At 42.9% G+C, this 24,629-nt stretch overlaps 1 protein-coding gene across 1 annotated transcript in view; it reads left to right on the top strand.

Moving 5' to 3' along the window:
* Nucleotides 1-21,975, top strand: part of ctdp1 (CTD (carboxy-terminal domain, RNA polymerase II, polypeptide A) phosphatase, subunit 1) — a 108,338-nt gene extending 86,363 nt beyond the window's left edge. Inside the window, exon 13 of the mRNA XM_079259009.1 lies at nt 20,118-21,975. Coding sequence (XP_079115135.1) covers nt 20,118-20,310 — 193 coding nt within the window. The 3' untranslated portion in view covers nt 20,311-21,975. The remainder of the gene's footprint in view (nt 1-20,117) is intronic.
* Nucleotides 21,976-24,629: the final 2,654 nt, after the last annotated feature.

Raw genomic sequence — 24,629 nt, 5'->3', positions numbered from 1 at the left:
CGCAAGTCAAAAGTCAGTGAGCTGCGTGATGAGGAACGCTGGACTAGAAGATTATAGATGATATTTTTTACTACGTTCTCTTGAATGTGATCCATCAGGCTCATTCTGGTCCGTCAGACACAGTTCAGGTTGGCTTTATTGTGGACGATATGAAGGGGACAACAAAGAAATTTGCTTATTTCCTGTAAAGTATAAAGACAGAAATCCCCAAAGGAGCAAGAAGGGAAGAAAATGGCTGAAATATTTTATGAGCTGGGACACTCGGCTTGAGTAACATTTTCTGCTCTAGATGTTTTTTATTCCTGGACTTCGCCAGAATAACTTCACACAGTTTCATGTTGTTGAAGAAAAATCTTGCAGAGGGACCCTTTTGACATTTTTTTTCAATTCAGCCACTGACCAATCAGATTAAAGATTAATGCTCTTTAAAGACCTGATGTTTTAAGCAGCCTGTACTTGTCAGAGGTTTGTATGCTGACACATGAATTTACATTATTTCTTTTTCCTCAGTGAAAACATTACAAATCCTTCTGTACAGACTGTATCAGTTTGTTTTTATTCACATCGCACCAGTTCATAATAAAACCACCTCAAGGTACTTCACAGATGTTCCAGTTCAAACCAGTTAGTTTAGTTTAGTTTTTAATAACGGAGTTCATTTAAACCAGTTCATCAAAGGGCCGCTTAGTTCAGAAAACCAATGGATTGCTTCAATATTTTTTCCATTTCAGTCCATCCAGCCATCCTGAGCCCACAGAATGGCTGAGAGCAAAAACTACCCTTTAACTGGAGGAAAAAAACCACCTCTCAAACCAGACTGACGGCCATCTGCCTCGACCAGGTGGGGGTGGAGAGGACAGGATAGAGAGGTCAACACACACCAGAGCTGCTGGGGAAAAAATGGAAATACAAGTTAATGATTAAAAAAAATTGTATATTTATATAAAAAGAGGAAATAACCAGTAGATAAAGACGCACTTGGCTCAGTGCATCATGGGACGTCACCAGCAGACTGCTGCATATGGCAGCACAACTAAAGGGATGGATGAGGGTCGTCCAAGCCTGCGCTCAGTGCAAGATTTAATAAAACGGATCCTTTAAAGCCCAAGTAGAGATGGCATCTGCTTCCTGAGCCCAAACTGGGAGCTGGTTCCACACTAAAACCAGTGGGTGAAGAGTTTATTGTATTTAAAATGTAAAACCTCTGGGAAGCACAAGTTCACCAGCAGTCTGGGAGCGACCTGCTTTCCTGGAGTCTGAATGCAGACCGATGCAGATAAATCCAGACCGATGCAGACCAATCAAGACCGATGCAGACCAATCCAGACCGATGCAGACCAATCCAGACTGATGCAGACTAATGCAGACCAATCAAGACCGATGCAGACCAATGCAGACTAATGCAGACCAATCAAGACCTATGCAGACCGATGCAGACTAATGCAGACCAATCCAAATTCCAAATGATCCAAATAGTTTTTATAGATGCAGTGGCTTGCTATATTTACATATTAATATATTAATATATATATATATATATATATATATATATATATATATATATATATATATATATATATATCAAATCAAAAGTATTTTTATTCTTTATTATTTGTACATTTTATCGTACTTAGACTTTGATCTGACTCTCAGTTCAGTTCAATTCAACTTTATTTATGTAGCGTCAAATCACAGCAATGCCATCTCAAGACGCTTTACAGACAGAAAATAACAAAAACAAAAAGAAAGCCCATTCATAACAGCCTATACAAGGAAACCAACAGATTGAGTTGCTCAGTTCAGCACTTTGAGCTTGTTACGTTGTCAAGTCTCCAGAGTGGGACCAAAATATTGTCAAGCAAAAAAAAACATTTTTCTTAGTTCCACTTCACACGTCTATAAGTAGGATGTTTTATCTCCCTAAATGTCTACATCTGGTCTGTGGAGTCTGTCTTCATTCCATCTTTACACAAGCTCAATGCAGGATGATACTGTCATCCAAAAAGGCAGAAATGGGCGTGTCTCTCAGGCATTCAGGTTAACAAAGAACATATTTAAGGAAGAAGAGTAATCAAAAGGTTTTGTTTTTGTTTTTGAATCCAGTGTAGTTTCATTAAATCCATGTTTTCCCAGCTCTCGCCCTGATAGCTGTCATGACTCTGAGCTTACCAACCAGTCTGCCCAGTCTCTGGTAAGAGACTAAAGCCCAGCCTTTTATTAGACATGACATCTGACTCAGAGCCGCAGCTTTAGTTCACACCGGAGACAATCGGACATAAAAAGGCAAATCTGCATAGTTTTATAAGCGACTGGCTGGTTCAGTTTCGCTGAACTATAATACTGCAGGGAATGTGGTGAAAGTACGGTCGGAACGAGTGGCTTCGTTGGTGGATCCACGGTATTCCTCATTGAGACAAAAAACAACAATAATTTAATAAAGAATATATAAATATTTATGATGAGCGACGAAACAATGACATAATCATGAAATTCAACATTGCATATAATATAGCTAAAGAACAGCCGCCTGTCATATAAATCCCATGATGAGTGTAAAATGTTTGGTTTCATGCAGCTCACTGAAGCTCTTACAGACACACTACAGAACTTTTGCCACATTCCCCGTCACGCGCACCCTAGCGACGGCTAATTCAGCATCCATCTTGCATCCTACCTGACCTTTTGGCACTCTCCAGCCAGCAAAAGACGATCTGACGATGACTCTTGTTTAGCCTCTTTCTCTCTTTTAATCTTCTTGTGTTCCTTTGCTGAATCAGAGACGTGTTCAAAACAGCCGGTGTGTTTTCTCGCAGGAAGTGAAATTCTGGTGTGATGTCTCGTTGTGTCCCGGATGTAAAAGTGGTTTGTTGTTGGTTTCAGCCTCAGGACGCTGCTGGGCAGCAGCGAATCTAGAAATTCACATGATAGATGTCAGTGTGTCATCAAACACGTCCTGGAAGCAAAGTTTTTTTGTTTGTTTTTTTTTAACTCATTTTTTATTAAATTTTGCAATGCTCAAGAAATACAAATATGCAACATCTATCTACATGTCTGCAGTTAAATGTTTGCAAAGAAAGGCAAACTTGAAGATAAAACACAAATAGTACAAAAAAAACAAATGAATAAATAAAAAATTTAAAATAAATAAATACATATATGCATATCAGACTTATTTTCGACATAACAGGGCTTTTTTAGGACTCCATCTTTTATTAAACAACTCCCTTTGTATTCTTAATGAAAACGTAATGCCTTCCATCACATATAGTTCTCTGACTTTCTCAGTCCACATGGAATAAGTGACTGGCTCCAGTTTCAACCACTGAGTAGTTAAACATTTGAGCGCAGCAGCCAATAATATCCTTAAAAGGTTTTTTTTTGTCCTTTCCGTAGACGCCATCGAGGATTAGGCCCAAGATTGCCAAGCGGGGTTCTTTGTCCAAAGTTTGTTGGAAGATCATGTTGATAGATGTAAAAACATCATCCCAAAATAGCTTGTTATTGGGACAAAACATGAGTGTAGGTACCAATATCCGTGCCAGAGTTTTGCGAAATACGGAAGCAAAGTTTTGAGCTCAGAAAGTTACGGAATGCATCTTTAAATTTTTTCTTTATATTAAAAAGACAACAGAATCTACTTAAAAAGATCAATATATTCCTGAATCAGATTCTTGTTCATTTAGATAACAGTGTAGTTGGCAAACTTTAAAAGGTTTTATGCACTGAGATCAGAACTGTGAAAATGTGTGTGCACCTCAATGCAAGATGCTGCTTTATCAACGTTATCTGATTGTTTAGAAACTAAGAGCACATGTAATGGCTGTCTGACATTTAAACACGATGAAAAAACATCACGGGTCTCCTTTAACTAAGCCCCCAACCTGCCGTCGACTATAAAGTAAACCAGCGTGGTCCGAGCCAGCTCCTGTGAAAAGGTCTTTACCGCCTTGTCAAAGCTGCAGTCGAACAAAAGAAGCGACTGTTGTGGAAGGATGCCTGGATGCTTCAGCCTGATCCTGCTGGCGGTGGCGGAGCCACAGATGGGGGCGATTTTCTGCAGACGCTGGCAGCTGGAGAGATATAACTGACAGTGAATCACACATTTGGCTCTCTGAGTCAAACCGTCACACGCTGCTGTCAGCCAGGTTTCTCGTTTGGTTAGGTCTCATGAAACTTTACAAAGAAAATTTTACCATAAAATATGCACATAATTTTTTTTATTATTTTTTTTTACCCTCGCCTTCTCCAGTAATTATAGCTGAGCCATAAAGTAAACAGAAGTCTGAGGAACGATCTGAGACTTGTGCATGGCAGCCATGCTAGAAATCACAGTGTGCTTAAAAAAGACAAACAAAACAATAAATAATCAAGAAAATTCCAGTGATTGAATGCAGAAGTAGCCTGGAAAGGTGGAAGCTGTGTGAAAAATAGCTGTTATGATTAAAGTTGCATGAGGCAGACTTTCCCATCAGGCCTTTATGAGCCACACGATGCAGCACATATAAAAAAGAAGTAGGTGGCAACAGAAAATGGAGAAAAAATATATAGTTGTGTGCAGCAGCACTGAAAGGAGGAAAATGAACATGTGGCTGCCTTTTTTTGGGGAAAGAAAATGAAGATAGAGGGCTAGTAGCGTAGCTACCCAGATACGGTTAAACATAGTGAGACATTTTCATGCAAAACAAGCTGATATTTTGCTTTAAGAGCTTGTAAGGAACTTTGTGATTATGTTATTCTACAACATATCCTCTGTGATTACTTCTCCGGTTATAAAAAATGAGAATTTTTTTGTTTCAGATAAAACAAATAAAAAATGTCAACGTTTGTCATTTTAGTCTCAAATTCCCGCTTTGTGCCTCGACTTGATGGTGTTTGTGTGCTGAGCAACGTTGCATCATGCTGGTTTTTATTCCAGATAAAACAGACAGCTAAACAACTCTGTCACGAAAAGCTAGCACTAAACTGATGGAGCTGCGTGCAGTAAAAAGCAGATGTCATCTTTTTGTTTTGTCTCTCCTGCTGCTGCGAGCGAAACACAGAACTCAGACGCAGAGCGCTGCTTTGTTGACTGACAGCTGCCTCGGAGCTTCCTGTCTAAGATCCTTGTCACTATGTATTTTTTACAAGCAGGGCTTAAAAGCATCAGAATAATGCTCAGTCTGCGAGTGCCTGCTGTTGGACGGGGTCTATGAGTGGGTTTCCATGCAGCATTGTTTTTTAATGTGATTGAAGCACAACTGTACCATTCCGCTTGTTAACCTAGAAGATGTGTAAAAAAAACACAGCGGCTCACTAGCTCTGCATAAAGAGCCGGAGACTAGGGCTGCTCGATTATGACAAAAATTCTAATCACGATTATTTTGACTGAAATTAAGATCTCAATTATTTAACGCAATTTACAACGCTGCGCGTCATGGTGTTCTAGACTCCGTGTCGTGCATTATAACCGTTTAATGTACGGTTCCAAGTTGTTTAATCCGCTTTTACTGCTTATATAGGAACTATTTTACGTTGGCCTCGATGTACGTTTTATGCCAAACAACCGCTGTCAGGCTGCAGCGCGTTTCTCTCATTCACCTGTTAAGACAGCTGATCTGAACCAGCTGGTTAACGCGTTGCTATGGTAACGCCCCGTAACAAAGGGATATTATTATGATCTAACTCGCCGAACTATGTATAGGAAAATAATGCAGCCAGTTGTCACTGACAATGGTACAAACTATGTTTAGGTGAACTTCCACAACCTACTGCAGTTATTCTACATTGACCTGCAGCCGGAACCGACTGAGACTGGCCGCCTGGGAGTGCTTTAGGACAGGAGAGGCTCCCGCTGCTCCTTCCTTACAGTAACTGCAGAACAATATGTGCCTTCAAGTCAGTCGCCAAAACACCAGAAACGTCTCTAATAACTCCAGTAAAAGTTGCTAGATTTGTCGCTAGACGCTTTTAACAGAAAAAGTCACCAGATTTAGCGAGAAACTCGCCAAAAATAATCACACCCTTTTATTTTCATGATTGTTGAAAACCCAGATCGTAATTGAGATTAAAATCCGATTAATCGGCCAGCCCTACTGAGGAGTGTATAACACATGTGCTTTACATACTGGTGAGGAATGCAGAGCAGCACGGTGGCTGCCCTCATTACGCTGCATCTCAAGCATGTTTACACTGTAGAAGCCTTTCATCTGTCTGGATGGGAACTGATTGACGGGGGTGGAATGATCGATCACTTTTCTAATGGGAACTTGTGGTTTTCTTTACAATCGTCAGGAAATCCAAACATCTAAAAAGAAAAAAATCAACAATTTATTCTGCTCTTATATTTTTATTTTTTCTTATTCTGGAAATAAAACTTTTGTGGAACATAAATCTAACTGAATGACTGAACTGGAACCTGCTACTGGTCGCTTAATCTAACAGGATTGTTTTCTCCTACCACAGTTGTCCATTGTGTGTTTATTGACGTGAAATTCATATTTTATTTATGCAACATTTAGTCATTCCCACATCCTTCTTACAAACATTAAACCTTGTGTTGCTCATCCTAGTTCAGGGGTGCCCAACTCCAGTCCCTGAGGGCCACCAACCTGCAGGTTTTCCATGTATCCCTGTTCCAACCCACCTAACTCTCATTGTGCAGAACTTCATTGGCTGTTGGATCCATTTAATGGAAGCCAGGTGTGTTGGATCAGGGATACACTGAAATCCTGCAGGACAGCGGCCCTTGAGGGCCCACTTTGGGCACCCCTGTTCTAGTTGCCACTTCCAGTGCTACCAGGAGAAACCCAACTTATAACTTTTTTTGTAGACCAGGGGAGTCAAACTCAAACATACATTGGGCAAAAATGTAAAATTGGACAAACTTGCCGGCCAACATTGATACTCCTTAAAGAAATCTTCCAATATGACAACCGACCTCATAGATTGGTTCAGCTACTGTGTTTCTGCTCAGTCTCTCATTTGAAAATGCTTGGTTTTTTTGGTTTTTTTTCTGGGCTCCCAGGCTCACAAACCTTCATCATCACTTTTTCATTAACCCTTCCTCGCTGAAGGCTTGCCATTTATGCTGCAGCAGCTTGACGTTGCTATGACTACTGTCTACAGAGGAAAGGTTCCTGTCCTGATTGATGCACCAGCCCGCCACCAGAGCGTTCTGCAGTTGGTAATATTGGCAGTACATGCGCTGTATAACACCGGTGGGCTGGCCAGTCATTAGTTGTCGCGTTTAACATCTACAACACGCTACCGGTTGTTAATGGGTTAATTAGCTTACTACATGTACTTCCTCTTCAATGATCACTCCTCTCCGCTGTCGTGAGATCCAGTCGATATTTATTTTTTCGTTGCTCATTCATTTTATGATAAAAAAGCATAACGGTGTCAAACATGAGTCTGCTAGACGTATAATAGAAAACTGTTTGCCTCCCTCATTAACAACACCCGTGCAACTAAAATCATGACCCTTGAGTAACCCCCGCTACAAGCGTCACAGTACGTGATACCACCCCCTGGTGGATGGGGAACTTATAAAAGAAACATGGCTCCTACATTAGTATTTCCTCTTGGGCCAAATATAATCACACTTCGTGCCAAAGTTGGCACCTTTGAGGTCCATAAAACACAAGATCCCAGTGATCCCCTCACTGGGTTATTAAATAAAATATTAGTTGAAAAGTGATGGAAGTTTATCGTATTTGTTAACCTGTTTTTTATATATAACTGAACCACAATTCAAAGTGATGTCATGATTTTCTTCCATTTTTTGTTTTTTATTACTTTTGTCAGTTTTAGCTCACTTCAGTGACAGCTGGGGTTTTTTTCTTTATTTAACAGGAGGGTATCAATACTGTTATATATCCTGAAATAAATCTGATAATGAGCTGGAAAATGCAGACCAGGATCTGATCAGATCAGATTATTACAAGTATCAGTTGACTCGCAGTCATCAGATATTTTATGGTCATGTAAATAGGTTCGGTGACGGCCAGCCGAAGGGTCCTGCAATGACACCAAGTATACAATGAGATCTGGAGCAGCAGCACATCTGTCATACAGAGACAAGTAAGCAAGCTGGCCCAGGAGGGAGATGCAACATTCATCTCCACTACTATACTTACATTCCTGGCAGAAGTTGGAGAAAGAAAGAAAGATGGGGTTACTCTGACCTAACTGGAGGAAAACAACTCTGACAAAGAGAAAAAGAATTCGACCGAAGAGACGGTGCGACCAAAACGCTGCAGATGCTCATACAAGTGAAAAGAAAACCACATATTTTTTAATCAGTCTTCATCCCTGTCAGGTCCCCGCCTTTTCATTTTGACTAAATTCCTTTGAGATAAGCTCAACAACCTGTTAGAAGTCTTTCCTAATGAACTTTGTCCAATGAAATCAAGCAGATTTTGTCTCAACCCTAAAACTTTAGTCAATTATTTATTCATTACTTAATCTCTCTGTCTTCCTGTTTCCTCCTCCTTCTTACTGGATTTGCTGTTTTCTTCTCTGCTTCCTCTCTCATCACCATTCCACATGCAGAGAACTGATCTGGGAGAAACGTTTGAAGTCCTTTTTTCCTTCGCTGGGATGCCTTGGGTCGAGTTTGTAGCCTTGGACTTAAATAAGAACTGGCCTCTTTATCAGAGAGGGTGGTTACTGTGCCCTTTCTATGAAGTCATTCCAAGTGCAGCCCTTCTGAACGCTCCCCTGGGCCACATTCATGCTGCCTGGATTGATGCATCCAGTCGCATAAATTTGCATCTCGACTTGGGGCAGACACATTTTTTTGTGGCTTGTATTAGTCATTTTATGTCCCTCGTGTATCTGTAATGATGCATCAAGGCGGGTGAGCTGCAGGCTGTTTGTTTACCAGCAGTAGTATGTCCTCCTGATACCGTTAATGCAATCATACTCCCACAATGCATAGACATGATAACATCTCAGAGTAATGACTTTAACATCTGTGCATATAATAACAGGCAGTTTATTACTTTTTGAACCCTCAGAAGTGAAAATTGTTGCATTTGTGTCACGTTAAGGAACACACAATACCAACAAGTTTAATTTTTTAAAATCCACCTGGAGAGAGCTTAAAATGCGAGATTGCTTCCAAAAATGGAAAAGGAAATGAAAATCTGGTCTTTTTTTCTGTCAAAATATAGCCCAAACAGTTGCATAAATATCAGTAGGTCCAGCTTGACGGCTTCCAGCCAGCAGATATACAGTAATTCTCCCAGGGCCTAGGGCTCAGTTATTTTAACTGTCCATGTTTTACAGCTATTTTATGTAAAATTATATCACTTCTTTTGCATCATTTGGAAGTTTCTCCGGAGCACTTTATGGTTCATTGCCAACAACTGTCTGTTAAAGCAGTGAATAACTGGTGGGCTTTTACAGATTCATCTTCATATTTACTGGCCAATAAGCCAGCGATCCAGTAATGAGGGAATTTGAACTGAAAGATGTACATCGGAAGATCTCATCACCTGAACACTCAGCACCGTGTGAAACTTTTAAGAATTAATGAGGGAGCTTTCAATCACCAAGCACACCTCCTTCTCAGAGTCTTTCATTCTGCTTCTCAAGCTGACAGTCTTTCACATTCAGTTCAACCTCTCAGGATTTTTAAACACCCCCTCCTTTTAGTGCCAGACTCAAGGCTCAACTTTTCCACCTGATCTACTTTAAATCCAGACTGCATTTTTTTTAGTGGTGCAATTTCATGATATTTTTATGTTCAAGTCTAAAACATTTAAAACTCACTGAGCTAACAGAATGTCAAAGTCAGCAGTTATTTTCTGAAGATGGCATGAAACCCCACTTCTAACTTATATAACATCACTTTCTGCAGAAGCACAATGGACCAAGAAATTACTCAACACTCTCTGCTATTTATTAGTTATATCATATTTAAATGACTTGGCTGAAGTTTGGGGCAATACTTATAACATCACTATCTATAATGCAGAAAAGGGTTTTGTGAATTTCTCAGGCAATGAAAAGTGGAGGAAAAGGATTTGGAGAAACCAGATCACAACATTTTTATGGGATATACCACCAACAGATGAACAAGTCCAACCAGTAGAGAGGGCTGGACTGAAGGATAGCACAGAGGCAATCATGGCAAGCCTGGAGCACCACAGTAATAGACATCCAGATGTAACCACACTGAGCAAGATCCTAGGTGCAGGTTGTGTAAAGAGACCCCTAAAACAATCCAGCACCTCACAGCAGGGTGTAAGTTACTGGCAGGGAATGAATACATGAAACACCATAACCAAGCAGCGAATTTAACAGAATTTGGTCTGCACAGAGGTACATATCCTGGACATAGCAATCGTGTAAAAGCAGGAGAAGAAAGCAGCTGCGATCGACCTTGCCACCCCCAACGATGGCAATATCAGAAAAAAGGAACACGAGAAATCAGAAAATTCCATAGACCCAAGGGAAAAGCAGGGTAAAGTCTGCAAGTGAAGACTGCTGTAGTACTCGTGATCAGGCAGCGCTTGGGGCAGTGGCCCCCACACACTGGAGAGGTGGCTCCAATAGATGCATCAAACATCTCGTCCAGAACAGATCAATCCCAGGAGCAGTTAAGATACTGTGCAGAACCCTCAGACCTGCAGGAGAGGAACAGAGATGGAGATTAAACAACAGTTTGTTCACCAAACTTTGCTCCTAACATGAAATGATCTCACACAGACATATTCACAAAGCCCAGACATGCTTTTGGACAATTTTGTCAATAAAGTCATTCGAAAATGTTGTTTTCTGTTGCGTTTTGTTTTTTTTATAATAATACAAGAATCTACATTTCTAATAGCATCAAGATAATCTTTGTAAGCTCACTCAGTACATACAAATACCTGGAAAAAAGTGCAAAACGATACATTTATGTACATGAAAACTACTAACGTTTTCAAATCAAGCCAACACAAATCCTGTGCATCTTTATATCCAAACTAGGGTTTAACAGCAGAATGATTGAAATGCACAACATGTATGGCATCCTGACCAGAAGTAAAACTCGACAGAAATAGCTTCTAGTGTAAGAAAGAGATTATTCCTTAATCATTTCAGGCTATTTTTAAATAGCCTAAAATCTGCTTCTTTTTTTCTTCTTCTTTTGTTTTATTTAAAAAAATCTTCTCTTGAGAGCAGAAAGAATACCAAGGCTGCTGGCTGGATTGGTGGTCTTGTAAAATCTACAAGCCTTATGTTTGCTGAAGTCTAGTTTTATAAATGTACCGCATGTTAGATGTGAAACATTGTATCCAGTTATCTTTGAGACAGAACCCACCACCTCATTTTATGGTTCTACTCTCCTGACATCTCAAAACTAGACTAGTTAAAATGGAAAAGATCCTCAGATGATGTGTGATTATACAGCACCGAACCCTGGCAGGATGCAGTTGTCCAATGGTATTTGATTGCCTTTCTATAAAAAAGTAGTGTCATCCAGATGGAAGAGATTGGAAGCAGGTCACCTTTTCTCTGTGTTGTTGATGGTCAAGGGAAGGTGGGCTTGTTGGCTCTTGTGAAAAGTCACAACTGTTTTGACAAAGCTAAGCTCTTCTTTAAGAAGAGCTCAAACCCACCACTGATGTGTCGGCATTAAAACTGGAAATATGAAATCCACTCATTTCTTTAGAGGATTAGAAACTATCCACTTTTCCATTGGACCCTAGCACTCATTGGTTAAGAGTTTAGATAGATCCACCACCTCAAATTTAAAAAAAGAAAAAAAAGAAAATCAGATACCTAAAAACACAGATTAATTGGATCCATTGAACCACAGAGTGAGTCCATACAAGGGCTAAACTGGCAATTTCTTCTAAAACTGTGTTTTTGTGCTAATAATGGGAGCTGCTTACAGTTTTATTCTTGTCTGTAGTTGCTTTTTGTTTATATGTCTATATTGCAGATACGCTTAGCTGTGATGTCAGCGTGAAGACAGAATGTGTATACAGATTTAAGTAACTTAACTGTCTCTACTCTAAGCCTCTTGCGAGATTCCTGTAAGTTAAAGATCATGGCATCTGTGGCATACTATTTAAAATACATAAAATGTAAATAGTTAGACAGAACACATCCATCCTCTTGTGACTGTCTAGATTAACAGTAAAAAGTTATATAAAAAAGGATTATATGGAAAACCCATTTTCCATTTACATGATCGCTGTGAAAGTATCTCCTGTATTTGTTTGAGGTTGTGTGTCTGTGATTTTTGGTTTGATTGCTGAGGATTTAGATTGGCTGTAAGGATGCAAGCAAAAAGCAGTGGGGGAAATCACCCCCACCACCAGCCCCTTGCTGTCTCCACTGTTAAGATTTATCGACACATGATGGTGGAGTATAGGCACATGATGGTGGAGTATAGGCACATGATGGTGGGGTATGGACACATGATGGTGGGGAATGGCCACATCATGGTGGAGTATGGGCACATGATGGTAGGGAATTGGCACATGATGTAGTATGGGCACGTGCTGGTGGATTATGGGCTCATGATGGTGGAGTAGGGGTACATGATGTTGTGGTATAAACACATGATGGTTCGGGTATGGCCACCTGATGGTGGGGAATGGGCACATGATGGTGGGGTATGGGCACGTGATGGTGGGGAATTGGCGCATGATGATGACGTTTGGGCACATGATTGTGGGCCATGGCTATATCAGCCAGTTCAGGTAGCAACAATATATATTAGCACATTTGTAATCGCCTAATATATTCACACTGTTGCTAAATTGATAACAAATTGCTCAAATTCTCACTGCTGCAGTTCTTTTTCTTAAAATTATACTTCAATGTGGAGGATCAGAGATGTTTGGTTGTTTCACAGATACAACCATCTCCCTCCCACACACACACACCACACGGTGTGCAGAGGTCAAATGTAACTGGCATGTCACAAATGCTTTGTGATGATTTTAGCCGACATCTGACCTTTAATGAACACACAGTTGGAACCTCGCTGTTGTGGGAAGTTAGCGAGGCTGTCTGACAGCAGCATGGCCTAATGAGAGGGGTCCTCATGGCAGAGCCGGTGTTTCAATAACTATTCAAACCCCCTACACACCTCATTAGCATTACTCTAACAAGCCACTGAGCAGAGGATGTCATGTAGCAGCTGAAATGTAGTGGAAGGGATGGCATGTTTTCAGCGGTATCAAAGAATCCTTTAGCCACATACAGTTGTATTCTTTCATCTTTTTGCCCTCTCAACTATTTTAGCGTAATTATTATCCATTAGTGCCTTGGTAATAGCAAGGTGAAACTGTCTTTGACTTGGCTGTAAAATGTGTACAAATCTAATTATGTTGTATGTTTTTGTTTGCTAAGCTAAGTCTGTAAGACTTTTTCAAGACATGAATTTTTTATTTGAGTCTTTTATAGTACGTTCATATTACAGCTTGTGTATTGCCAGTGCAATCCCAATATTTATAAAACCAAGCCATATTTAGCCTGTGAAGCTAGGTTAGCAATACAAAGCTAAACAAGGCTGCTTGACTGCAAGAAACTGCTACACTTTTAGACTAAAACAGAAACATGTATCTGTGAAGTAAAGCTTATACATACTCAGATTTTTACTTGTTTTACTTTAAAGCCAATCCGGTTTAGGACCTACACACCTCATTGTTAGCATCATGCTAGTAAGCCACTTTGCAGAGGATGTCATGGAGAGGCTGGAGTGTAGTGGAAAGGATGGCATGTTTTCAGCCATATCAGGGAGTTCTTTAGTCGTCTTCTAGACAATTTTAGCCTCAAATGAACAAGTGTCACCAAAAAGTAATGACCATATTTCTCACGGTTGGAATTCAGTCAAGGAAGTCAATTTTTCATTAAAACAGCAGCTACTGTGGAAATCCACAAGAGAAGTATGGAACAGTTTTTCAGTATTTACTTCAGGCTATAGGAATATGTGGGATTTCATCTCTGGGAGATACCCTGGTCAGTTATTTTAGTATATTTACAGGTTCAGACCAGAAACAGCTGTTGAATCGCATCATTGTGATCATCGCTAACATATATGCAGTTCCCCAGTTGTTGCTAATATACTTTCTGCTAATCAAGCCTCTCTTAATACTGGCAAACATCATCTTGGGCAAGCAGATAATAACATGATTTAAAGTTTCATTAGTCTTGAGACAAAAATTGAAGCTTTTTCTCAGTTTACTTTAAATTTGAAACAATATGTGTCGCAGTGAGCAGCATATATGTGAAATTGATCAACTTGCTGAGAGGAAAGCTAATTAAACTGAATAAAAATGCAACTGAGCCTGTTTTCACTGTGATTTCAATCATGGGAGAAACATGAGCTTTTTTAGATATTTTTTTTCCTTCCTAAAATGGTCACATCCCTTTCTCTGTGTGCCTCCTGACATTTCTTATGTCCCTCTGCCTGTTCATTTGTGCTGTCTCCACCAGTATCCCATTCTGTCATGAAGCCCATATCCCACCATGGTGCCGTTTTCCTCCATAGCAGTAGAGCAGGATGGGCAACTCCAGTCCTGCATGTTGTAGGTGAGGGGCTAGTAGGATCCAAAGAGCGGACACTTTGAGTATAGAGAGAGATTTATTGATTTCCCACAGATTCCTGTGAATTCTTCCAGCGGAACCTTCAGAGACTGGCAGACCGGCGAGCATCAGGAGGCAGGCAGGCAGGGGAGCAAACGAACGAGCAGGCAGGCAGGCTTTCACTGGCAGGAGGAAGACAGGACAGGTTACGAATCAAGGTCAAGCACAAACAACGTAAGCTGAGGCCGAGAGCTGTTTTACCGCAGGGCAATCAACAATCTGGCGCTGGATATCAGGCAGAGCTGGTCTTAAATAGGTGGTGCGTTGATTGCTGAAATGTGGATCAGCTGTGCCTCCAGGTCCCAGCTGACCACGCCCACCAGGGAACAGGAATCACCACAGTACCCCCCCCCCCCCCCCCCCCCCCTCAACGGGAGCCACCCGGCGACCGGAACTTCTCGGGATGGGCCCGACGGAAATCCCTGACCAGGGAAGGATCAAGGATGAAAGAGCGGGGGACCCAGGCCCGCTCCTCAGGGCCATAACCCTCCCAGTCCCCCAGAAACTGGAAGCCCCAGCCGCGACGGCGCACATCCAGAAGACGCCGGACGGTGTACGCCGGGCGACCAGCCACAAGCCGGGTGGGAGGAGGGGGCCTGGAAGGAGGGACCAGAGGACTGGAAGACACAGGCTTCAACTGGGAGACATGGAATGAGGGATGAATTCGCATAGATCGGGGGAGCTGCAGGCGAACCACCGTGGGATTGATGACCCGCTGGATTTCAAAAGGTCCCAGGTAGCGGGGAGCCAACTTCTTGGCGTCAGTTCGCAAGGGAATGTTCTTTGAAGATAACCAGACCTTCTGACCAGGAGCGTATTTGGGCTCAGCTGTGCGATGGCGATCGGCCTGGCGTCGACTCCGTTCCCCAGCCCGAAGCAGAGCAGTCCGAGTCGTCCTCCAGGCCCGACGACAACGGCGGATGTGGTACTGAACTGATGGAACAGCTACTTCAACCTCTTGGACAGGGAACAGGGGCGGCTGGTACCCAAGAGAGCCTTCAAAAGGAGATAAACCAGAAGCTGAGGATGTGAGGGAGTTGTGTGAGTACTCAACCCAGTCCAGATGGTCGCTCCACGATGACTGGTTGGATTCAGCCACACAACGAAGGACGGTCTCCAGGTCCTGGTTGGCTCTCTCGGCTTGACCGTTAGTCTGGGGGTGGAAACCGGAGGACAAACTGACCGTGGCACCGATGGATAGACAAAAGGCTTTCCACACCTGGGAAGTGAACTGGGGTCCCTGGTCAGATACTATGTCAGTAGGCAATCCATGGAGTCGGAAGACATGGTGCACCAACAGGTCGGCAGTTTCCTTGGCTGAGGGGAGCTTGGGAAGAGCGACGAAATGCACAGCCTTGGAAAAACGGTCCACAATTGTCAGGATGGTGTCTTTACCTTTGGAAACAGGTAGGCCGGTAACAAAATCCACTGCAATGTGCGACCAGGGTCTGCTAGGGACAGGCAGAGGACGTAGAAGACCAGCTGGGGGTCGATGCAAAGCCTTACTCCTTGCACAAGTGGTACAGGCAGCCACGAACTCCTGCGCATCCTTCTCCATGGTTGGCCACCAAAACCTGCGTCTGATAAGGGAGAGAGTGCGTGAGGAACCAGGATGACAAGCCAGACGGGAGGAGTGACCCCACTGGAGGACCAGGGATCGGGCGGTGTCGGGGACAAACAGTCGATCCGGGGGACCAGTACCCGGGTCAGGCTGATGTTGCTGATCTGCTATGACTTGGTTTTCGACCTCCCATGAGACTGCAGCCACGATGCAGGAGGCTGGCAGGATGGTTTCCTCCACGGAGGTGGTGGCTTCAGGGGCAAACTGACGGGACAGTGAGTCGGGTTTCTGGTTCTTGGAGCCTGGTCTGTATGACAGTGTGAAATGGAACCGGTTGAAAAATAGAGACCAACGGGCTTGGCGGGGATTCAATTGTTTAGCCGACTGCAAATACTCCAGGTTTCTGTGATCTGTCCAAATGAGGAATGGAACTCTGGATCCTTCCAGCCAGTGCCGCCAGTGCTCTAGAGCCAGCTTGATGGCAAGGAGTTCTCGGTCCCCAACATGATAATTGTGTTCCGCAGGGGTAAGACGTCGGGAAAAGTAGGCACAGGGGTGTAATTTCTGGGTCTCAGGAGATCTCTGGGACAACACGGCTCCTACCCCGGTGTCCGAGGCATCCACCTCCACTACAAATTGGCGGTTCAGGTCCGGATGGAGAAGAACTGGAGCTGAGGTGAACAGTTCCTTAAGTTTGTCGAAAGCTTGGGCTGCTGCGTCTGACCAGAAAAAGGGAACTGATGGGGAAGTGAGACGTGTTAGGGGGAGAGCTGTACGGCTGAAGTTGCGGATAAAGCGTCGATAAAAGTTTGCAAAACCCAGAAAGCGCTGCAGTTGTTTTACAGAGGTAGGAGTCGGCCACTCCACAACAGCCTTGATCTTATCAGGGTCAGCTCTGACCTGTCCACGCTCGAAGATATAGCCCAGAAATGAGATGGTATCTTTATGAAAGTCACACTTTTCTGCCTTTACAAATAAGCGGTTTTCCAACAGTCTCTGAAGTACCTGTTTGACATGTTGCTCATGTTCCGAGTGAGTCCGGGAGAAAATGAGGATGTCATCCAAATAAACAAACACAAAACGGTTAATAAGATCTCTCAGCACGTCGTTAACCATGGTCTGAAACACTGCAGGAGCGTTACACAACCCAAAAGGCATGACCAGATATTCGAAGTGGCCGAGAGGGGTTCTGAAGGCAGTCTTCCATTCATCACCTTCTTTTATTCTCACCAAATGATATGTGTTGCGGAGGTCCAATTTAGTGAAGATTGTGGCGCCATGAAGGGAGTTGAATACAGAGTCAAGCAGAGGTAAAGGGTACTTATTCTTCACAGTGATAGCGTTTAAACCACGATAATCTATACAAGGCCTGAGTGAACCATCCTTCTTCGAGACGAAGAAAAATCCAGCCCCTACGGGTGACGAAGAGGGCCTGATTAGTCCTGCAGCGAGAGAATCTGAGATATATGTCTCCATAGCCTCAGTCTCTGGTCGGGAGATGTTATATAGACGGCAGGTGGGTAATGGCGCCCCCGGGAGCAGATCAATGGAACAGTCATAAGGTCTATGTGGGGGAAGAGCTGAGGCGTTGTCCTTGCTAAAGACCTCCCTTAAGTCGTGATAGACTGGGGGAACGGTGGACAGGTCAAGGGGAACAGGTTGGCGGCTGGAAACAAGGGTAGCAGGAACAGCTGAAAGAAGGCAGGTGGCATGACAGAAGGAACTCCAGTTAACAATCCTCCCACTCTGCCAGTCCAGGTGGGGGTTGTGCTGAGCCAGCCAAGGGTGGCCTAAAACCAGAGGGGATTTAGGTGAGTCAACAATGTAAAACGAGATAAGTTCTTGATGATTACCCGAAACAATCATCTTTATAGGAAGGGATTGCAGTATGATGGTGTAAAGAAGACTGCCATCCAGGGCCTGCGCAGAGATGGGGGATGAGAGGGTCTTCAAGCCAACATGTAGCGAGCTAGCTAAGGATCTATCCAAAAAATTGGCCTCTGCACCAGAGTCTACCAAGGCATCAACAGAATGGGGGACATTATCGCTGAACAGGACTGCTGGGATGAGAGTTTTAGTGTGGGGAAGTACCTCAGAGGATGTGGTCGTCAGTACCCCCACTGCTGCTGACGACCCTGGTCTCTTGATCGGTTGGGACAGAAAGAAATACGATGTCCAGGTAGTCCACAGTAGTAACAGTCTCCCGAGGTCCTTCTCCTCTGCCGCTCCTGCGGGGAAACGTGCGCTCTTCCCAGCGGCATATGCTCCTCTGTGGGAGTGGCTGTGTGAGGGAAAGATGGTATTGCTCCAGAGAAATACTCCTGCTTGTTACTAGATTGGGATCTCCGTTCCCGGTCCCTCTCCCGCAGTCGGTTGTCCACCCGGATGGCGAGGGAAATTAGTCCCTCCAGGGACTCAGGCGTGTCACGGGTTACCAGTTCATCCTTCAACCGGCTGCTCAGACCGTTAGCAAAAACGTCACGGAGAGCATCATCATTCCACCCAGAATCTGCCGCGGCTGTCCTGAAATCAACAGCAAAGTTAGCCACACTCATACTTCCTTGACGGAGGCTGAGGAGACGTGTAGCAGACTCTCTGCCTCTTACAGGATGGTCAAAAACCTTTTTCATCTCTTGGGCAAAAGATGAAAATGACTGCTGTCTGAAACCCTGTTGTTCGTAGGCTGCTTCAGCCCAATCCAGAGCTCTCCCTTCAAGGAGTCCGATCACAAAAGAAATCTGAGTGATCCGTGGCGTAGGTGAATGGTTTCTGATCGAATACCAGTGAACATTGAAGCAAAAATCCTCTACATTTGCCTAAATCGCCAGTATACGGCTTGGGATCTGGAATATGCGTCTCTTACGGGGTGTGCTGAGTCAGGTTGGGAAGCGGGCGGATCGGGAGCAGGCAGCTGAGACGGTACGGGACGGCCCAAGCCGGCGACGTGTGTTGTAAGCTGGGTTAGCTGAGAGAGGATCGCACGATAGTTCTGATCCAGAGTTAGCATCATTTGCTCATGTCGAGCGAGACGTGCATTCTGACCTGAAATGGTGCGCTGAAAGCTGTCAGCGGTGGCTTCCGGGTTTGCGTCCGTCGGATCCATTCAGTGGCCAGATTGTTCTGTTGTAGGTGAGGGGCTAGTAGGATCCAAAGAGCGGACACTTTGAGTATAGAGAGAGATTTATTGATTTCCCACAGATTCCTGTGAATTCTTCCAGTGGAACCTTCAGAGACTGGCAGACCGGCGAGCATCAGGAGGCAGGCAGGCAGGCAGGGGAGCAAACGAACGAGCAGGCAGGCAGGCTTTCACTGGCAGGAGGAAGACAGGACAGGTTACGAATCAAGGTCAAGCACAAACAACGTAAGCTGAGGCCGAGAGCTGTTTTACCGCAGGGCAATCAACAATCTGGCGCTGGATAGCAGGCAGAGCTGGTCTTAAATAGGTGGTGCGTTGATTGCTGAAATGTGGATCAGCTGTGCCTCCAGGTCCCAGCTGACCACACCCACCAGGGAACAGGAATCACCACACTGCAGATGTTACAAGTTTGCAAAGTTTGACATAAAACTCCACACAAGTCTGCTAATTAGCCATTGATTTGAGTCAGGTCTGTTGCAGCAAGGAAACTCCTAACATCTGCAGGACTGCGGCCCTTAAGGACCAGAGTTGCCCACCCCTGCTCTATATGGTCTTCAGCAGCCCCTCAGTCTTGAGTGAGAGTCAGCTTCATGCTTAGCAGGTCGCCGATAGTGCAGTGCAGTCACTCTGGAAGGAAAACAACATTTTGTCATTTGCATATCTGGTTCTCTGTGCTGAATATTCAGCTGAGTTCATGTTGTTGTTACTGTAGTGCTTCTTCACATTGTAGCACCACAAATTTCAATTTTAGAAGAAGTAGATATGTTTATTTCCCTTTATGAAGCATCTCTAAAGCATTGTAGCCGTGTATGTCTCCTCCTAAAGCATCTTTTATCATTTGTCCAGGGGCCACAAGCGGAAGCATGATGAAGCTCGAGAGGAAGAAGAGGTCAGCAGAGACGATGCAGAGAACAAGCAGGAAGGAGGGGAGTCATCCAACGAGTCCTCCAAAGACACCAACGAGGAGGAGGAAGGCAGCAGCTCGGAGGCAGATGAGATGGCTGCGGCCTTGGATGCCGAGCTAAATGACTTCATGTGACAAGAAGAAGATGACTAGAAAGGGACAACAAGAACCAGACCCCTGTCGGCTCCAGAAGTGGTACCTAAAGTCATTTTCTTGCTTTGTAACCAGTAACATGTGAGCCGTGAAAGTGTTGTAATGAAAACTGAATGTCCTGTACAGAAATTGCTGTATAAATAAAGGCTTAGATTTTTGTAGCCCTGGTATTTAGCCTTTTTGGCACAAACCATTTGATGTTAACGTTTTACTGTAAGATAACAAACTATAGGAGACGTAAAATTTGATACACTTCGCTTTTCTATTTCAATTTTTATATTGATGAAAAGAAGAGAAATGTTGGTGAAGATCAACCGTAAACTTTTGGATCATTGTACTTGCCAAAGAGTTTGAAATAAGTTTGCCAAGGTGTGCAGCTAAATTTTTTACTCTTCCAGTTTTATTTTCCTTTTTGTTTTGTTTTTTTTTGTTTTTTTTGTCTCCTTAAAGGGTTTTTAGATAAATTAATCCAGCCAGCAGATCTAGACGTTTGAATGTGTTTCTTCCTTATGTTTGTACATTCACAAAACTTTGTTGTATGAAGGTAAGCTCCTGTGTTTTAAACTGAACCCAGTTTTGTGTTTCTCCTCATGCAGCGCCGTTCTCAACCCTTATCCCCCCTCTTATGTACACTGGAGCTTGTTTTGGTGTAACGTGCAGATAAATGATTAAGATCTCTTTGCTAAGCAGAACTCCGGAGGTGCTGCTCAGAGCAGCGACACGGGCTAAGCTAACACGCTACTGAACTGTTTACATGAAACACAAGTTGTGGATTTGCTCATAAGTTTCCTTAAAAGAAGTGCAAACAAACAAAAGGACAGTCTATGTTGGAACAATAGAAGCTAACTCTTCTTTTAAAGCTTGTAATTCTACGATTCTTTGTGATATTTGTTTCATATAAACCTGTTTCTGCTTTAGGGTGGCCTGTGCAGTTTCAATTCACTGTTCCCACACCAAGTTTTTAAATCTAATTGTTTTGGGGTTTTTTTATTGAGGAACAAAGGAAATGAAGTTGTTGCTCGATTAGAAATAAAAGTTAATCACCTCCCAAATCTTCCACAAAATAATGACTTAAAACTATCTGTGATGTTGGATTGTGTAGAGAAGTCACAGTTGTTTCAGATCTATTTCATGCTTAAACACGAGCAGCATGAACACAGTCTGCATGCAATGTAAACTGTGTTTCTACAGCGTAAAAATATGATGATGAAAAATCTTTCCACAGAAAGCGATGAACTAAGATCTGAGCAGAGAGAGCACCAGCGCCTTAGCTGTGTTTGCATAAACCAGCCAATGTGTGCACTTTGGCAGCATTTCATGCTGCAGGATGCGATGATGCAAAGTCGAACAGCTTTGGCATAAATTTCCACCTGGTTTGGAGTCAAACCAACAGGTTTCAGTCTCAGTACTCACCGCTGATCAAAGATCTTCCATAATGTGCATTTGAGCAACAAAAACTGAAGAAAAATGTTATATTTACTGGTGTCAGGATCTGCGTCTAGTTACCATTCCTCCATCAAGCTGGTTTCACCCTGAAAATATCTCTTTGTTTCCTCTTACAGCAACTGCCATGGATTTTTGTGTTGTTGTTGTTTTATCTGAGTTTCAATCAAACTAATGACATGTAAAGTATTTGTAAAGTCTATTTCCTACTTGACCCAGAGAATAAAAATACTTTCATTAAATAAAGATGTTTCTAAGTAACGTGATGCAGTTTGTGGTGATGCGTCCTGAACACAGCTGCTCCATCGTAGACTGGTGCTTGGATTGGCCTTTTGCTGCCTTGTCTTTGCAGGGTTTGTGATGGTGGAGTCATAATTTTTTGACACAGATGTACTGGCACCATTAAGGTCTGTTTCACGCGTCTCCTCAGGTTTGCATGTGCAGCAGGTTTGTAACTTTTTATCTTAGAATCATTTATGCATCATAAAAGCCAAACTTTTTTTTGTAAATTGAAGCAAATTGTTGGGGTGTGGTGATGCCTGGAGGGGGGGCTCCTCTGGGAATGGAAAGACATCTGTGAGGAGACTCCATCATCTTGTCATCGAGTCGGGGTAATGAGCCTTCAGGTAGCATGTTGATTATAAAGGACACGGCAGCGTAAATCACAGTCATAAAGTCTATTTAAAGCTCAGCTCTGACACCTCCATTGGGCCTTTTTTTCCAGTCAGAACAGCAGATTTTTAACGCCAAAGCAAATAGCAATAAATGGAGAGCTGTTTATACGGAGGTAAAGGTCAGTGTTGTCGTTTGGTGTGAGTCTGCAGAGCCGTCGTGTTCAGTTATCGTTCTGTGTCCATTTCTGAATGGAGATTAGGTCTATTTTCCAGTTTCCAGAGCCTGTTTAGAGGCTGGTCGACACCAGTTTTACTGAATCAGTAAAGGTTTATGACTGAAAATATGACGGTGACCTCACAACTCAAAAATATGTTTTAATATCAAGTGAACACAAATGATCAAGCATTTTATAAACATAAAACATGTAATTACTGATCAGTCCTCACATGTCTGAAAAATAATTTAATGATGGTAAAAATATAATCTATTACAACTGGTTTACAACTATTATTATTAAAACTTCTAGATTGGACACGTAGGCTTCATTTCTTACGTTATAGTTGTATTGTACTTGTGACTTATTTGAAGAATGATATAAGAGTTGATGACCATTCTTAATTCATGGGTTAATTCATAGAGGTTTAAGTTAAATGTTTGACTGAAATAATTTGATGATTTAATAGTTTAAAAAAAAAAAAAGAATCTGTTCCAGAGTTTGGACATAGGTTAGTGCGCCCAGATTTGCTTGTGAGAACTTCATTACCCACAAGGCATATGGGTCAGGAACGTTTTTAGTAGTGATGAACATATTTTCTCTGTAGCTGCGCACTAAGAGTTCACTAAACAAACGTTCAACCGCAAGCCAGAGTCTCGTCTCATCCTTTTGTTTTTTTTGATGCAGTTCGCTTGCACTGGAATAACAGTACTCACTACTGTTAAGATATTTTTGCTGCTGTTTTCTGACATGTCATACGCACTCAATAACGGCTTTATTAAGACCACTTTGCTAAAACCAGGTTGGAACCTCTTTCACCTCCAGGACTCCCTTCATTCAGTCATAGACTCATCAAGGTGTTGGAAACAATCCTTAGAGATTTTACTCCATATTGAAATGAAAGCATCACACGGTTGCTGCAGATTTTTCAGCATCCATGACGAGAATCTCCAGTTCTGCTGCATCCCAAAGCTGCCTTATTGGACTGAGATCTGCTGACTGTGGAGGCCGTTGCAGTTAAGTGCAGGACAACTCATCGTTGGAGATGATGTGAGCTTTGTGCATCATCCTGCTGGAAGGAGCCATCAATGGATGCAACACTGTGGTCATAAAGGGATGGACATGGTCAGCAGCAACGCAGAAACTGGCGTTAGTATTTAAATTATGCTAATCTGGTACTAACACAGAGGTAGGGAGCTCCAGTCCCCAAGGGTCGCAGTCCTACAGGTCTTAGGAGTTTCCCTGTTGCAACATTCCTGATTCAAGTCAATGAGTAATCAGCAAACTTTGACTTCAAGCTCTCCTCAAGTTTGTCAATTAAGTCTGATCGGTGTCAGGTGTGTTGAGGACTGGAGTTGCCCACCCTTGTACTAAGGGGTGCAAAGTGTGACGAGAAAATACCTCCTATACCATTACACCATCATAAATCAGAATGGTTGATTCAAAGCAGACTGGATCCATGTTTTCATGCTTCCACCAAATTCTGACCATACCATTGGTGTTCTACATCAATGCCTTTTAGGCTGAAAATAGAAACAAAATTAAAGAAACACAGGGGTGTCAACCCCAGTCCATAAGCGCCAGAGTCCTACAAGTGTTGGGAGTTTCCCTGCTGCAACACATATGACTCCAATCAGTGGCTAATTAGCAGAATTGTACAGAGTTTGATGTCAAACTGCACAAGTTTGCTAATATGGTCTGATGTGTGGTTTGGTGCAGCAGGTAAATGCTTAACATTTGCAGGATTGCAGCTTTCGAGGACTGGAGTTGCTTCCCTGCTCCAACAAGTTACTACAAGTGATTGTATTTTCTATGTTTGTTTGCATTTCAGAGAATGCCATAAATATGTGCATCTTATAAAAATCTGGCGCTTTTACAGATTTCTCTAAGTTTAAGTTCCAAATGAAAATCTGAGGCGGCCCGGCTTCCTCGAGTTACAGTTGAATTAATGAGAAATCTCCACTGTCTCACTATTCTGACTGTGATTCAGTAGCCAAAGTCTTCCATTTATCCTCGCCAGACTGGAGCA

Source organism: Telmatherina bonti (genome assembly GCF_933228915.1).
Source record: "Telmatherina bonti genome assembly, chromosome: 19".
Taxonomy (NCBI): Eukaryota; Metazoa; Chordata; class Actinopteri; order Atheriniformes; family Telmatherinidae; genus Telmatherina; species Telmatherina bonti.
Note: the sequence above shows the minus strand (reverse complement) of the source record. Positions and strands in the feature narration are given on the sequence as shown.